Source organism: Dryobates pubescens, chromosome 4 (genome assembly GCF_014839835.1).
Source record: "Dryobates pubescens isolate bDryPub1 chromosome 4, bDryPub1.pri, whole genome shotgun sequence".
NCBI classification, from domain to species: Eukaryota; Metazoa; Chordata; class Aves; order Piciformes; family Picidae; genus Dryobates; species Dryobates pubescens.
In genome coordinates this window covers 45,045,891-45,060,394 of record NC_071615.1, presented here as the reverse complement: position 1 = coordinate 45,060,394, position 14,504 = coordinate 45,045,891, and the positions used below count along the sequence as shown (strand labels likewise).

At 43.2% G+C, this 14,504-nt stretch overlaps 1 protein-coding gene across 1 annotated transcript in view; it reads right to left on the bottom strand.

Annotated features, from left to right (window-relative positions):
- The window catches only part of CHN2 (chimerin 2), a 204,154-nt gene that overhangs the window by 98,181 nt on the left and 91,469 nt on the right, over positions 1-14,504 (bottom strand). The window contains exon 3 of the mRNA XM_054161207.1: positions 5,080-5,135. Coding sequence (XP_054017182.1) covers positions 5,080-5,135 — 56 coding nt within the window. The remainder of the gene's footprint in view (positions 1-5,079; positions 5,136-14,504) is intronic.

The window sequence follows — 14,504 nt, the reverse complement described above, 5'->3', positions numbered from 1 at the left end:
TACCCTGCTAATTGCATTGTTCTCAGCTCCAGTCGGTGCTTCAGGAGGAACTACAAGGACAAGTGAGTAAAGAATAATTTGCAGTGGTTCAGTTTTGAGGCTGTGCAATTATCCTGTATTCTCTGCTAGCAATGTAAAAGATGGCAATATCATTATTACATGTCTGCTAGTGACCATTTCAACAGCTATGCTCTATGAAATGCCACTATGTGTACACTTGTTTTGATAAATCTGGGTAATGGATACCCACAGGGTCTAAACAGTTCCTGACCCTCTGCTGGCTATAGTGAAAGACTCTCAGTAGCACAGTCTGAATGTGCCAGAATTATTTTAGTCTCTTACAATCACTTAAGCAAAATGAAAAGAGGAGAGATATCTATCTGTACATACTGTTGGGTGTTTTTTTTCCAGAGAAAAATCTCCCTTTTCTAATCATGTTTGCTTTGACTCCAGAAACCATAATTTTTATGCTTTAAAGGCAGAAAAAAAAATACTTTCCATTGCTGCTGACACAACCTATTTGGAATTCAGAACGACAAGGAAGGCAATTAACTGACATTTTTCTACATAATAATATAAGTTAGGGCTCTAAGGCTTTGTCTACACTAGGGAAATTTAGAGGAGTCTCTCATTGTTGCTGACACTGGCTTGGCCAAGGCACTGTTAGGAATATGCAAGGTCTAATGCAGATAAAATCATTAGCCTCCAAAATTGCTGTCAGCAGTTAAGACTTTCTTGGAAGGGGACAGGAATAGCACTCATAGGTATCAATATCTCTACACAAGTAAACTAAAAACTCATGGGTAATCCTCACTGCCTCGTCACAGGAAATTTAGAACAAGCCTATTGATTAACCAAAAAATTACTCTCAAATAATGTCACCCCTTGCCTTCATTCTTTTACTTTGGTAAAGTCCCCCTTTCTATAAAGGATACTTTAACTTTGAATAGCCTACTCCTGAACTATTTCTTGAACTTAAAAAGTCTTTAAAATGCTTTGAATAAGTCCAGGAAGTCGAAAGCTTGAATTGTTTTTGGAGAATTTATGATTTTTTTTTTTTTTAAATCAGCATTTCTGTAGAATAAAGCCCCAAAGATGCTTCCCAACATCGCTTCCTCACCCCACAAATCGGATTCTTTGGTGCCTATCGCCACGCTTGCACAGCACTTAAAAGCTACTCCACCACCTGAATGGCAGTTTTAAAATGAAACTTCTTCTGTTTGAAAAAAAGAATAAATCATTAAAACATGGCTGGGAGGAATATGGTTACAAATGAGGATATTGGCAGAAATCCAATGTTATTGGAAAGGAGAGGATATTCACACTCATCTTGCTGCCAGTGCTGATTAATTAAAAGCAGCCAGATACCTGAAGCCCTAAACCAGTTCATTCAATGTGATTCCCGTCGCAGGAACGACCTGCTTCTGCTGACAAGATATTTTATGCAGGCAAAATAAAAGGGGGAAATGGTGATAGCAAAGCTCAAAGACACAAAGACGTAAATGTTCATGTTTTATTTACAGCCCTGCTTTTAGTCTGGTGGTCAGCAGAGGTGATTTCTGTCTCCACAGCAGAGTTAATCAGGGAATCCGCACAGTCGGACGGTAGAACCGTGGAGACCTGAAGCTAAAAGCGCTTGTGACTAAGGAGTATCAAAGAGGTAATGGAAGAGGACATGAACGTGGAGAATATGAAAGATGGCAATGGAAAAGAGGAAGGAATGATGGAAATGCCAAGAGGTGAGAGAAAAACAAAACTCCAGCCTGTCATGAGTTTATCTGTTGGTGTTACAGATTTCGTTTGTAGCAGATGCTTCGATTTCCTCGCAAAGAGGACAGAGCTTGGCAGTTATGAATGAAAAACATCTTCCCACAAGCGTGAAGGATTTAAAACTCTCTGAATTTTTTTCTTTTGTCTGGAGTAGTTTTCACTTTGAATTATGCAAGAGAAAACACCCTCAACAAAGTACAGTTCCTATGATGTGCACGTGGACAGATAAATCTAACTTGTCAGTCACACACCCTGCTGGCACCTGCTCTCCAGATGTTGGATGAGCATCACATTGCATACTAAGTAACTATCATAGTGCCAATTAATGTAATTCTACACACATAACAGAAAATTAGGTTTTGAGATCCTTCTATGTAGCTGACAGTAATTTAGGATTAATAAGCCACCATCTTCAGTGAAGTAAGCCCATACAATCATCAGATGACACTTAAGTCAAACTAGAATCATGACGAACAACCCCAAAACACCCGCCTTACAGTCTGTGTGCTGAGGAAATGCTGAGAGGTGCTACAGGAACATAGTGCTGAACTTTATCTCTAAAACCAGTATGCAGTTCTACTCTCTATAAAGCTGATAATATGAACCACAAGGAGCAATCAGGACACCCCACTCACAGGATCACAGGATATTAGGGGTTGGAAGGAATCTCCTGAGATCATCAAGTACAACCCCCCTGCCAGAGCAGGACCATAGAATGCACAGGGATGCATCCAGATGGGTCTTCAAAGTCTCCAGAGGAGACAACTCCACAACCTCTCTGGGCAGCCTGTTACAGTGCTCTGTGACCCTCACAGTGAGGAAGTTCCACCTCATGTTGAGGTGGAACCTCCTGTGCTGTAATTTATATCCAGTGTCCCTTGTCCTATCCCAGGGTGCAACTGAGCAGAGCCTGTCCCCTCCCTCTTTACACTCAGCCCTCAGATATTTAGAAACATTTATTAAATCCCCTCTCAGTCTTCTCCAGACTAAACAGCCCCAGGTCTTTCAGCCTCTCCTCATAAGGCATGTGCTCCATGTCCCTTAGTAATCCTCATAACCCTCTGTTGGACTTTCTCCAGTAGATCCCTGTCCCTTTTGAACTGGGGAGCCCGAAACTAGATGCAATATTCCAGGTGAGGTCTCACCAGGGCAAAGTAGAGGGAGAGGAGAACCTGCCTGGATCTGCTGGACACACTCCTCTTACTGCACCCCAGGATCCCACTGTCCGTCTTGGCCACAGGGACACATTGCTGATCCATGGAGAACTTGTTACCCACTCACTCTCCCATCCCCAACTACATGTAAAAATAAAGCACATTATCGATATTGTAGTGGGTTTTTTGGCTCTTGGGTCAAAGAATCTGGTTAACATCATATGGCTTTAGCTTTTTTCCTGCGGGTTTCAGCCCAAATACACACTAAATATTTATGGGCTTTAAACATCAGGCAAAGGGAGCAAAGCATAACTTTAGTTGTACATAACATGCTCCTGAGCCTAAAGAAATATCTTCAGTACAGCACACAGCTAAAGACTTGACAGCTGTACATTTACTCAACTTACTTGTGCTGATAATCTTGCTTTTAGAACAAGAATACAATGGATACTCCACTTTAAAAGAACATTTTACCTTGATTTGGATTTTTACACACAGAGGCAATCTAACAGTGCTTTAACTGCATAAGCTTAATAAATTTTAGATTACATTTATTCAGATGAAGTCACATGTATCCCTATAAAATGAGTTCAAATTGTAGACAAGTGGTCCTAAGCATCCCATGCTTACTAGTCAGATTTTCTCAAGACAAGTTCCTCCTCAGTTTCAGTATGAAATAAATACATAAAATATTAGGTAAACTTTTCTCTCACACAATGTGAAAAAGTCCTCACTGAAAGTAAATAAATTGTTTAACTATTTACAACTCTATTACTACTAGTTTAATACCTGTTATGTGATATTCATTCAGTTAACCCCTTAATGTTCTCTCCTTTTGAGAACACTGGCTACAGAGACTTACCTGTCAATTATTAAAGAATTTTGGAGAGAAGAAGGACTTTCTAAACCCCTTCAGCACACATGCACTGGAGTCCCAAAGGGCTACAGTGTGATCCTTCTCCCCAAGCCTTGTCTTTGACAGGGAAAAAGGATGACACGAGGGCTCACCCACTCTGGTGTTTACTTGATCTTCTTAGCATTCTGCACATATGTCTTGGGATCATCCCAAACTGACAGGGCTTGAAGACTCCCAATCTGAGGCCAAGGCCCTGCTCTCCCTGCCCTGAAAGAACTGGTAGGTGGCACTTGAGAAGAAAATGCAATGGCTTTTTAGTTGTGGCTCTGTGTGGACTCAGAAAAACTGGATTAAATTCCTGGCTTTGCTATGGATATTCTCTACCATGCTGGGCAACTGCTTGTGCCTTAGGACAAAACCTTCTGCCCCACGCAGAACTGTTTTGAGACTGTATCTGTTAACATTTGACAGATGCTGTTCTAGGGCTCTGCTTCAGTGGGTGCACAGTGTGGGAAGCAGGTAGAGATCAGGATGATAGTTTCTGTCTCCTTTGATATCATCTTTTACATCTTGTGCAATCACTTCATGTGTTCAGCACTCCTGTTACTAGTATTACACGTCCAGCTGCACAAAATTTGTCCCTGCCACTGCAGAAAATAAATCTATCACAGTTTTATTGATTGAGCTGAGATATCTACACATTTCCCATTACTATTATGCCATGCAGGTTGAGGAACTGACATATTTAACTTAGTAGAAATGGAGAAATACAGAAAAATAAAACAGGGAGACAAGGTGACACAACCCTGTAGATGGCCAAATACCCTATAATCTTTAAAGTTTCTGTGACAGAGCTAAACTCTCTGGCTATCACTTCAGGATGCTAATTTGAACGTAACACTTCCCAGAATGCATTCAACAAACTGGAGCTACGTGTCTCATGTTGAGACATACCACACAGACATTAATATGCAGATAGAGGAAGAAAATACACCTTCAATTTTGATGAGGGAACACAAAACTTTAGGCAGTATACAGAGAAGCACACTAAACAATGATTAATGAGCATCTGCCTAATGAAGGTGCTTCTGGTGGCGAATGAGGTCTCTGTGCCTAATTAGAAAATATGAATCAGCTTTAATGAATCAATCTTAAGAAAAATTGTTATATAAAACAATTGCTTAGAGAAATTAAAATGAACACTATCCACAGACTGCACAAAAGATATTTTTTGGGGGGTAATCATAGGCTGCTGACAATTCATCAGCTTTAACAAGGTAGAGCGAAAGAAGAACTGACCTCCCGAGGACAGATGATTCTCTTGGGACGCGGTGCCTCTTGTTGCAATTGATACACTGTCAAACACAAAACCCAACAGATCGTTAGAAGATGGCAACACACACAAACTTTCATTCAGCTGAGGCTTCTTAGCCAGAGGCTGCTGAGAAAAATGTAAATGCAAAGAAAAAGACAGCAGCAGTGGAGGTACTTCAGAGTATCTGAATCATTCATATGAAAACTGGCTGTTGATCTGCAAGCTAAGTGAAGTGATGGCTGATTTAACTTCTAGGAGTATCATGTCCTTTTGTACTTGTTGTTACGTTTCTCTACCATGGAAGACCAGCTAGAAAGATTCATTAGGTGTGCCTGGGGATAACAATCTCACTTTTGCATACACAGTGCTGTAGCAACTCAAGGACAGATTGCTCCCAAGTAACATCCACTTTTTGGATAGGCCAAGAAGAAGTTCAGCAGGGGGTGGAAGGGTTCACCACAGTCCCAGAATTTATTTCAGGATTTGCTGGCTGCTCCTGATGAGCAGGCAAACATTGCTTTCAGAACAATTACACTATTCAAATGGCCTTGGATCAATTTTGTGAACCTTCTGAGGGCTGGAGGAGGGGGACCTGAGGCTAGGGGTAGCTGCTGAACCCTGGCCTCCACCCTCTTCACTGAATGTATTTAATGAGATCCTCTCCTTCTTTTCCACTTCGGAGTTGTGAGAAGAAGCTGACATGCCATGACAGTAATCAATTCCAGCGCAGACAGACTGTCTCTCCTTAACTCCAGTAAAAATCCCAGAGGTTTGGACTGCCTCCCTGGAGAAAGGCCTTCTGTCTGCTGACCCTCCAGTATTTGGAAACGTTGTGCCGTGCCTGTGAATTTTTTTCAGAGCTCAAGTTTCCAGACAGGGCTCTTGCTTGGGAAACTCAGAATTATGCCCCACAAGGCAGCACGTCATAGGACGAATGTAAATGCCTGAATGTTTGATAAACACAGAGGCCCTGTTGCAGACAGTGAATTGAAGTGGTAGGTGTTACTTTTCTGCACTTTCTCTTTGCATGGGACTCAGAGAAGTGAAATCAGAGAAGGGAGCACATCCGCAGCTTGCACCCAAGTTTGTCACTCAGTGGTGTGAAAGCTTTGGGGGCAAGGCCTTTGACACCGTCCCCCACAGCAAACTCCTGGCCAAGGTGGCAGCTGGTGGCTTGGACAGCAGCACTCTGTGCTGGGTTAGGAACTGGCTGGAGGGCTGAGCCCAGAGAGTGCTGGTGAATGGTGCCACATCCAGCTGGCGGCCAGTCACTAGTGGTGTGCCCCAGGGATCAGTGCTGGGCCCCATCCTGCTCAATATCTTTATTGACGATCTGGACAAGGGGATTGAGTCCATCGTCAGTAAGTTTGCAGACAACACCAAGCTGGGGGCAGGTGTTGATCTGTTAGTGGGTAGAGGAGCTCTGCAGAGAGACCTTGACAGGCTGGACAGATGGGCAGAGTCCAGTGGCATGAGACTTAACACGTCTAAGTGCCAGGTTCTACACATTGGCCACAGCAACCCCATGCAGTGCTACAGGCTGGGGTCAGAGTGTGCTGGAGAGCAGCCAGGCAGAAAGGGACCTGGGGGTACTGGTTGATAGTAAGCGGAACATGAGCCAGCAGTGTGCCCAGTTGGCCAAGAAGGCCAATGGCATCCTGGCCTGTATCAGGAATAGTCTGGCCAGCAGGAGCAGGGAGGTCATTCTGCCCCTGAACTCAGGAGTGGTTAGGCTACACCTTGAGTATTGTGTCCAGTTCTGGGCCCCTCAGTTTAGGAAAGATGCTGACTTGCTGGAATGTGTCCAGAGAAGGACAACAAAGCTGGTGAGGGGTTTGAGCACAAGCCCTATGAGGGGAGGCTGAGGGAGCTGGGATTGTTTAGCCTGGAGAAGAGGAGGCTCAGGGGAGACCTCATTGCTGTCTACAACTTCCTGAAGGGAGGCTGTAGCCACGTGGGGGTTGGTCTCTTCTCCCAGGCAACCAGCACCAGAACAAGAGGACACAGTCTCAAGCTACGCCAGGGGAGGTTTAGGCTGGATGATAGGAAGAAGTTCTTCATAGAAAGAGTGACTGGCCATTTGGAATGGGCTGCCCAAGGAGGTGGTGGCATCACCATCACTGGAGATGTTTAGGAAGAGACTGGATGGGGTGCTTGGTGCCATGGTTTAGTTGATTAGATGGTGTTGGATGATAGATTGGACTTGGTGATCTCAAAGGTCTTTTCCAACCTGGTTAATTCTATTATATTGTATTCTATTCTGTTCTGTTCTCTGCTCATGTCATGTCACATCCTTTTCCTGATCCAAACTTCAATCCTCTTCCTTGGAGGGCACAGAAATAGAGGTCACGATTTCTTATGTTCCCACTAAGTTTTTACTAAGGTTTTGGATCTAACCTGCATCACTCAGCACTGCCAGATCTCCTGCTACTTTTGCACAAGACTCATGATAACTTGTGATCTTTCTTACCTCTTGCCATCTTGTGACTAAGATCCAAAGCCTTCCTTTCACTGTTTTGTGATCAAAAGATGTGGGTATCCAAAAGTATTGTGAAGCAGAGCATGAAAATTTTACTCCAGAGTTTGTTTTTAAAAAACTCTTATTCTGGAGCCAAATATCACAATTTTAGAGTCCATTTCTGAGTGTCTGAAGTCAGTATAACCACTGATTCAGGAAGTTACAGACGCTTAATACTAAACATATCTAAGAGAAAAATAGCAACTTATTTCCTGATGAATTTCCAGCAGAGAGAAGGAACTCGAAAGGATTCAGAATATCACCAGAATATGATTGCTTCACATTTAAAGGTCTACCTCCCTAATTGATTAATTCAAATTTTAATTGACCAACCATACTTTGTAAAAATCCTGGGTTTCAACAATCAGACTTGTTAAATATTAACTGGCATAGCAAAATAAGTCAGTGGAGCTGTTTCTGAGATAAGCTTGATAGCTGTGGTGCACAACAAGCTGGTCTGACAAGCACATAGGAAGCCTGTCCTGTGATGTGCTGCATTTGTGAGAGATGGGAAAAGCAAAGAAATGAAATGACTGAAAGGATCTCTGAGGCTGATAATGCTGGAGAAATAAGGGTGGGGGAAAAAAGAGTCAGCAGGAAGAAATGATCATCAGGAGAGAGTAAACACATGAAGGACTTGAAGGAAGACACAAACCCGCGGATGCGATAGGATGCAGTGGGGGATTCAGGATGCATGCAAGGAAGACAAATCCTCTTAACTGTATTTTTAATAGGCTGGAAAATGCTGCTGCCAGTCTCAGAGAGGCACAGGTAATTAATCTGCACAGTCATCTGAACTGAGAAAGATATCTTATTTAGAAATACATATTGAAGGAAAATGTAGTAAGATTATTACTATACAAATAAATAATTATTAATACCACCACCACCAAAAATAACAACACCACTATCATTATATGCTGCCTTAAAGGTACAAGATGAGAAAATGGCCCCAAGTAACAAGAGTGATTAAGATCACGAATGGTGGTAATCACAGAAAACATAATGAATGGGAAATGGTTTCCTGGGAAAGATAAAGAATTCAGATTTGGTCATATTAGCTTTAAATGGAAGGATATTAAACTGGCAACTCAGTGGAATGACTGGAGAGGGATTAGAACCATCAGATGAAGGGAGAAAAGATAGATCTGGAAAATAAAGAACGTGTCATCATGGTATGGGATGTCAAGCAATTAAACAGGACACAAAAAACCAGAGGGAAGACAGATGCCAAGGATACTCACAAAAGGCACACAGCAAGGCAAGGACAGAGGAGGTGAAACAATAGTGAAAGTGCAGTTAAGTGAAAAATGAGGTAAAAGCAGTATCTCACAGACTAAGGTATTAAGGAGCAAAGTATGTCCTACCAAAACCTGAGTTCTTTTCTGGGAAGGTTCTCTGCTGTTCCTGCTTCAAATGCTTGCTACGTGGAAGTCTGCAAACGGGCTATGAATATGAGTGCAATATTATGTCTAAGGTGACTTGAGAAAAATGTGCCCTAGAGCTAAGTTCCAATGAGCACAGACACCTCATTAAGTGACCTCATTTTCAGAAGTGCTGAACATCCTACAGCTCTGCCCTACTTCATCACGCACTTCTTTCAAAGCGCTGGGTGCTGATACTCTGCCTTACACTGCTGAGACCCCAGCAGAGTCCAGGGGAAGGTCAGGAGTTCAGAAAACCCATGCCCCTCACTTGCTTGCTCAAATGACAAGCCAGCCCTGCCTTTCTGCTTCATTTTGCTCCCTACACCGCTGAGAATCTTAGAATCCAATATATAAAGATATGGTTAACTGAAATAACAGAAAATCGTTCCCTTTTTTAACACAGTGAAAAGTAATGATTGTCATCTGACCCAGTCTATTGTAGCATTTAGAGCTGACAGGCAGGTTAGAGATATACCCACTGTGATCATAAAAAGGTGACACTTGAACATAATGATGCATTACTATTTTAGACCTGAGAAAATTAACCCTATGAAAAATCAACTGCACTAAAAAAAAAAGAAAGAGTATTATTACTGCTTAGAGAACAGCATCAGACTGGGAGTAGGCCTCTGTTGATCATCAGGTACAGATGAAATGCACAGGAACAATACACACTATGAGGACAGACTGAGTTGAAGCTGTTCAGTCTGGAGAAGAGAAGGCTCCAAGGAAACCTAATTGTGGCTTTCCAGTAGCTGAAGGGGGCTACACGAAAGCTGGGGAGGGACTTTCTAGGGCATGAGGCAGTGATAGGACTAGGGGGAATGGAGCAAAACTAGAAATGGGTAGATTGGATGTTAGGAAGAAGTTCTTCACCATGAGGGTGGTGAGACACTGGAACAGGTTGCCCAGGGAGGTGGTGGAAGCCTCATCCCTGGAGGTTTTTAAGGCCAGGCTGGATGTGGCTCTGAGCAGCCTGATCTAGTGTGAGGTGTCCCGGCCCGTGGCAGGGGGTTTGGAACTAGATGATCCTTGAGGTCCCCTCCAACCCTAACAATTTTATAGTTCAATTAGACCAAAATGCATCACTGCAATAGAAAAATGCAGGAGCTTTTTTTTTTTGGCCTTTGATATCTTCATTGGTTCATAATTCAGATAGTTTGTCAGTATTCCTGGTATCATAATCACTTGGGAGCTTAGAAAGCTAAAAAAACCCATAAATGTATTATTGGATTTCTATGGGAACATTTCTTTGAGATGTGAAGTATCTAGTTAGACTATATCTCCCTCTTTTGTTCCTGCTGGAGGACTAGTCATGTCACACAAGATGAATAAGATGAATATCTACACTATGTTTTATATAGGACTGTCTAATTCCAAAATCTGATCTAAGAATCAAAGGGATGACATGCAGAAATCAGCACTTACTCCTTTTCTGCCAGGGAAGAAGAACTACCATCAATTTCTTCACACTTTTTCATTCTTCAGTGTGTCAGGAGCTGAAGAGTTCTTCTTTAACTCCCCTATGACTAGTGTTCACTGATGCTCCAGCAGAGAAGTTAAAGTTCCTATCACTGTTTTTATAAAGCAGCAAGGAAACACACTGCCTTCTCTCTGAGATGTTTCATAGAGTTCCTTGGGTTTACCTCCTTAGCCTCGTCTCAGTCAGGCATTTATTTACATGCCAAGCTTGAACAATATAAGCTGTCCTATTTCTGCAGGATTACTCCCAGGCTTAATTAGGAACCTAAGTGTTTGGCTGAAATAAAGCCTTAATTTCCAACAAAACTGAGTCTCAGACACTGTGCTTATTATCTGATGGAGAGCAGAAGGTAGGGAAACTTTGGGAGGAGCTGAAGGGAGGCATCAGCTGATGCTCTCCTCCTCACACTGCTTCACACCAGCATAATGATCTGAAGTAATGCAAATAAACTTTGAAGTGACATTGACACTAGGCTTGCTTAGATCAAGCCAATCTCAACAGTGGTGAAAGAAGAAAAAAGTGCCTTTTACAGCTCTTCAAAACTCAAGCATATCTGTGCTGTAGCTGTAAATCAAAAATGACTGTGCTGCTTCAGCAGTCAAATTGCCTACTCATCACACAGAGCAGGTAAGATCATTGGTTCTGCTGTAAGATTTATAGAAAGGTTTGATTTGGAAGGGACTTTAAAGATCATCTGGTTCCAATCCTGCTGCCATGGGCAGGGACACCTTCCACTAGACCAGGCTGCTCAAGGCCTCACCCAACCTGACCTTGAACACCTCCAGGGCAGGGGAATCAATGACCTCCCTGGGCAACCTGTTCCAGTGTCTCACTCTGTAAAGCATTAAGAGGGAAGTGCAGCACTGAAGCAGGTTCCCTATAAAGGTGGCAGAGGCTCCATCCCTGAAGGTTTCCAGGCCTTGGGTAGGTAAAGCCATGGTTGTTATGCTCCAAAGCTGACAATAATCATGCCTCAAGTGAGAAGCAGGATCAGCTGATCTTCAGCATCCCTGCAAATCCACATCTGTGATTCTTATTTTCCCTTCTTTCCTACTTCACTGATGATAAGAAGGCAAAATGCCACTTCATATAGTATTCCTAACACACAGCAGACTACAGAAAGAAATGTGTTATTGGCTATGTATTTGTTGATCTGTAACTTGGATATAAATGCAATCAAATCCTTTGCCTAGAGCCTGCTGGCTGCTGGTAACGTTACAGATTGTTTCTCCCTAAGTCGCTTCCTGGTAGTACAAAATTCTTCTTGCCTTTTTTTTATCCTCTGTGTGCCAGGGCTATTAGAAAAAGTCTGAGAAATCTGGTAATAGGTGAAACCTCTGTACCTTCTAACAACTCTTCATAAGCAAGAGAGGATCTGTATTAGAAGTGTTCTTCTTTCAAATACAGCTGAATCAAGCCTGTACATTATACCAATGAGCAAAGTTTGGATTCTGAAAGTTGTTCCACTTTGATCATCATGCTGTTTATTTGAAGGCTTTGCCCTCATAAACAGGAAAACCTGCCTTTGTTGAGAAGCTAGAAGGATTGAAGCCTGGATGCCAATAAAAGGCAATACACTGAGCCTAAACATATCCAAGACTTAGAAATCATAGAATCATAGAATTGTCAGGGTTGGGAAGGAACTCAAGGATCATCAAGTTCCAACCCCCCTGCCACAGGCAGGGACCCCTCACATAGATCAGGTTGCTCACAACCACATCCAGCCTGGCCTTAAAAACCTCCAGGGATGAGGCATCTGCCACCTCCCTGGGTAACCTGTTCCAGTGTCTCACCACCCTCATGGGGAAGAACTTCTTCCTAACATCCAATCTGAATCTACCCACTTCTAGTTTTGTTCCATTCCCCCTAGTCCTATCACTCCCTGACACCCTAAAAAGTCCCTCCACAGCTTTCCTGTAGTCCCCTTCAGATACTGGAAGGCCACAAGAAGGTCACCTCAGAGCCTTCTCTTCTCCAGACTGAACAGCCCCAACTCCCTCAGTGTGTCTTCATAGGAGAGGAGCTCCAGCCCTCTGATCACCCTCGTGGCCCTTCTCTGGACACCTTCCAGCATGTCCAGATCCTTCTTGTAGTAGAAGCTCAAGAACTGGATGCAGTACTCCAGGTGGGGTCTCACCAGAGCGGAGTAGAGGGGGAGAATCACCTCTCTTGACCTGCTGGCTATGCTTCTCTTGATGCAGCCCAGGATGTGGCTGGCTTTCTGGGCCTCAAGTGCACACTGGTGGCTCATGTTGAGCTTCTCATCCACCAGCAACCCTACGTCCTTTTCTTCAGGGCTGCTCTCAAGCCAGTCCCTGCCCAGCTTATATTGGTGCTTGGGATTGCCCCAACCTAGATGCAGGACCTTGCACTTGGTCTTCTTGAACCTCACAAGGTAGTCATGGGCCCACCTCTCCAGCCTGTCAAGGTCCCTCTGGATGGCCTCCCTTCCCTCCAAAAACTTTATACGATGTATCTTAACAGTACCTGAGCAAGCTTCAGAAGTTACTAGATAAAATACACTGAAAATGATTGTTGAATAGTCAGTAAACACAGACCAGCAAAACTGAAATACACAGACTGATTAAAATTGTGATGAGGCAGGACAGACTATTGCATTGTGGACTAATGCTGTGGGACATCACCTCGGTGATTCATTTACCAGATGGAGATTTTTTAGCCGAGGAAAGAAGCGTACAGTACTTAACGCCGCAATGAAAAACAACTGTCTGTGGCTGAGCAGTCTCAGCAGTAAATGTCTGTAACCTTAAACTATTTTCTGCGTTTTAGAGCTGCAGAACTATTGCCAAGGTCATTCATGCATGGGGCTCAGATGCTGAGGCCACGATTTCGTCTTTACCGCAGCACTGGCGTCGTACATATATCTGAACAGGAAGTTATAGATTCATCCTCTACTAGTTCATTCCTGGGGTTTTTTGTGTTTCTTGGTGGTTTGGAGGTTTTTTGGGGGGTTTATTTTGTTGGGTTTTGGTTGCTTTGTTTAATATTAAAATAAAGTTTCCTTGGACCATGTGCACGCAGAAGCAAGCAAGCATTTTTACGCTGCATGCAGCAATCTGTCTGCTGCACCACCAGGGCAACTCAAGAGAAGATAAGAAAGGCATGTGCTTATTTTCTCTGACTTCTTAATGAAAACTTCCTGCAAAAAAGGAAACATCTGTCATTTCAAATTCTGGTCTCATCAGAGTCAATGGCAGTTTTTCCACTGGTTTTGAGTAAGCCAAGTTCCTCTTCTAAATAAAAAGTAATCCACTCAAGTGCCTGCTTCTTTCCAAGGGCCCAGCAACGTCTGCTGGAATGGTTCATCTCAAATCAGGATACTCCTGCTGACTTCTGAGCAGATTCTTTACTTACACGTTTGAAATACTGCAACAACAACCTGTGTGGTAGTTTTTTTGGCTGATGCCTAGGAAATTTTCCACAGATTTTGAGCAGAAAGTGATAGAAGGTAAATAAATTACCATTGGATGTAAAGGGAAAGTAATTATAAGGTCTAAGTAGAATAGAATAGACCAGGTTGGAGGAGACCTTTGAGATCGAGTCCAACCTATCATCCAACACAATCTAATCAACTAAACCATGGCACCAAGCACCCCATCCAGGCTCTTCCTAAACACCTCCAGTGATGGTGACTCCACCACCTCCCTGGGCAGCACACTCCAATGGCTAATCACTCTTTCTATGAAGAACTTCTTCCTAACATCCAGCCTAAACTTCCCCTGACACAGCTTAAGACTGTGTCCTCTTGTTCTGGTTGCCTGGGAGAAGAGACCAACCCCCACCTGGCTACAATCTCACTTCAGGTAGTTGTAGACAGCAATAAGGTCTCCCCTAAGCCTCCTCTTCTCTAGGCTCAGCAACCCCAGCTCCCTCAGCCTCTCCTCATAGGGTGTTTGTGCTCCAAACCCCTCACTGTTTTTTCTGTCCTTCTCTGGACATGTTCCAGCACGTCAACATCTT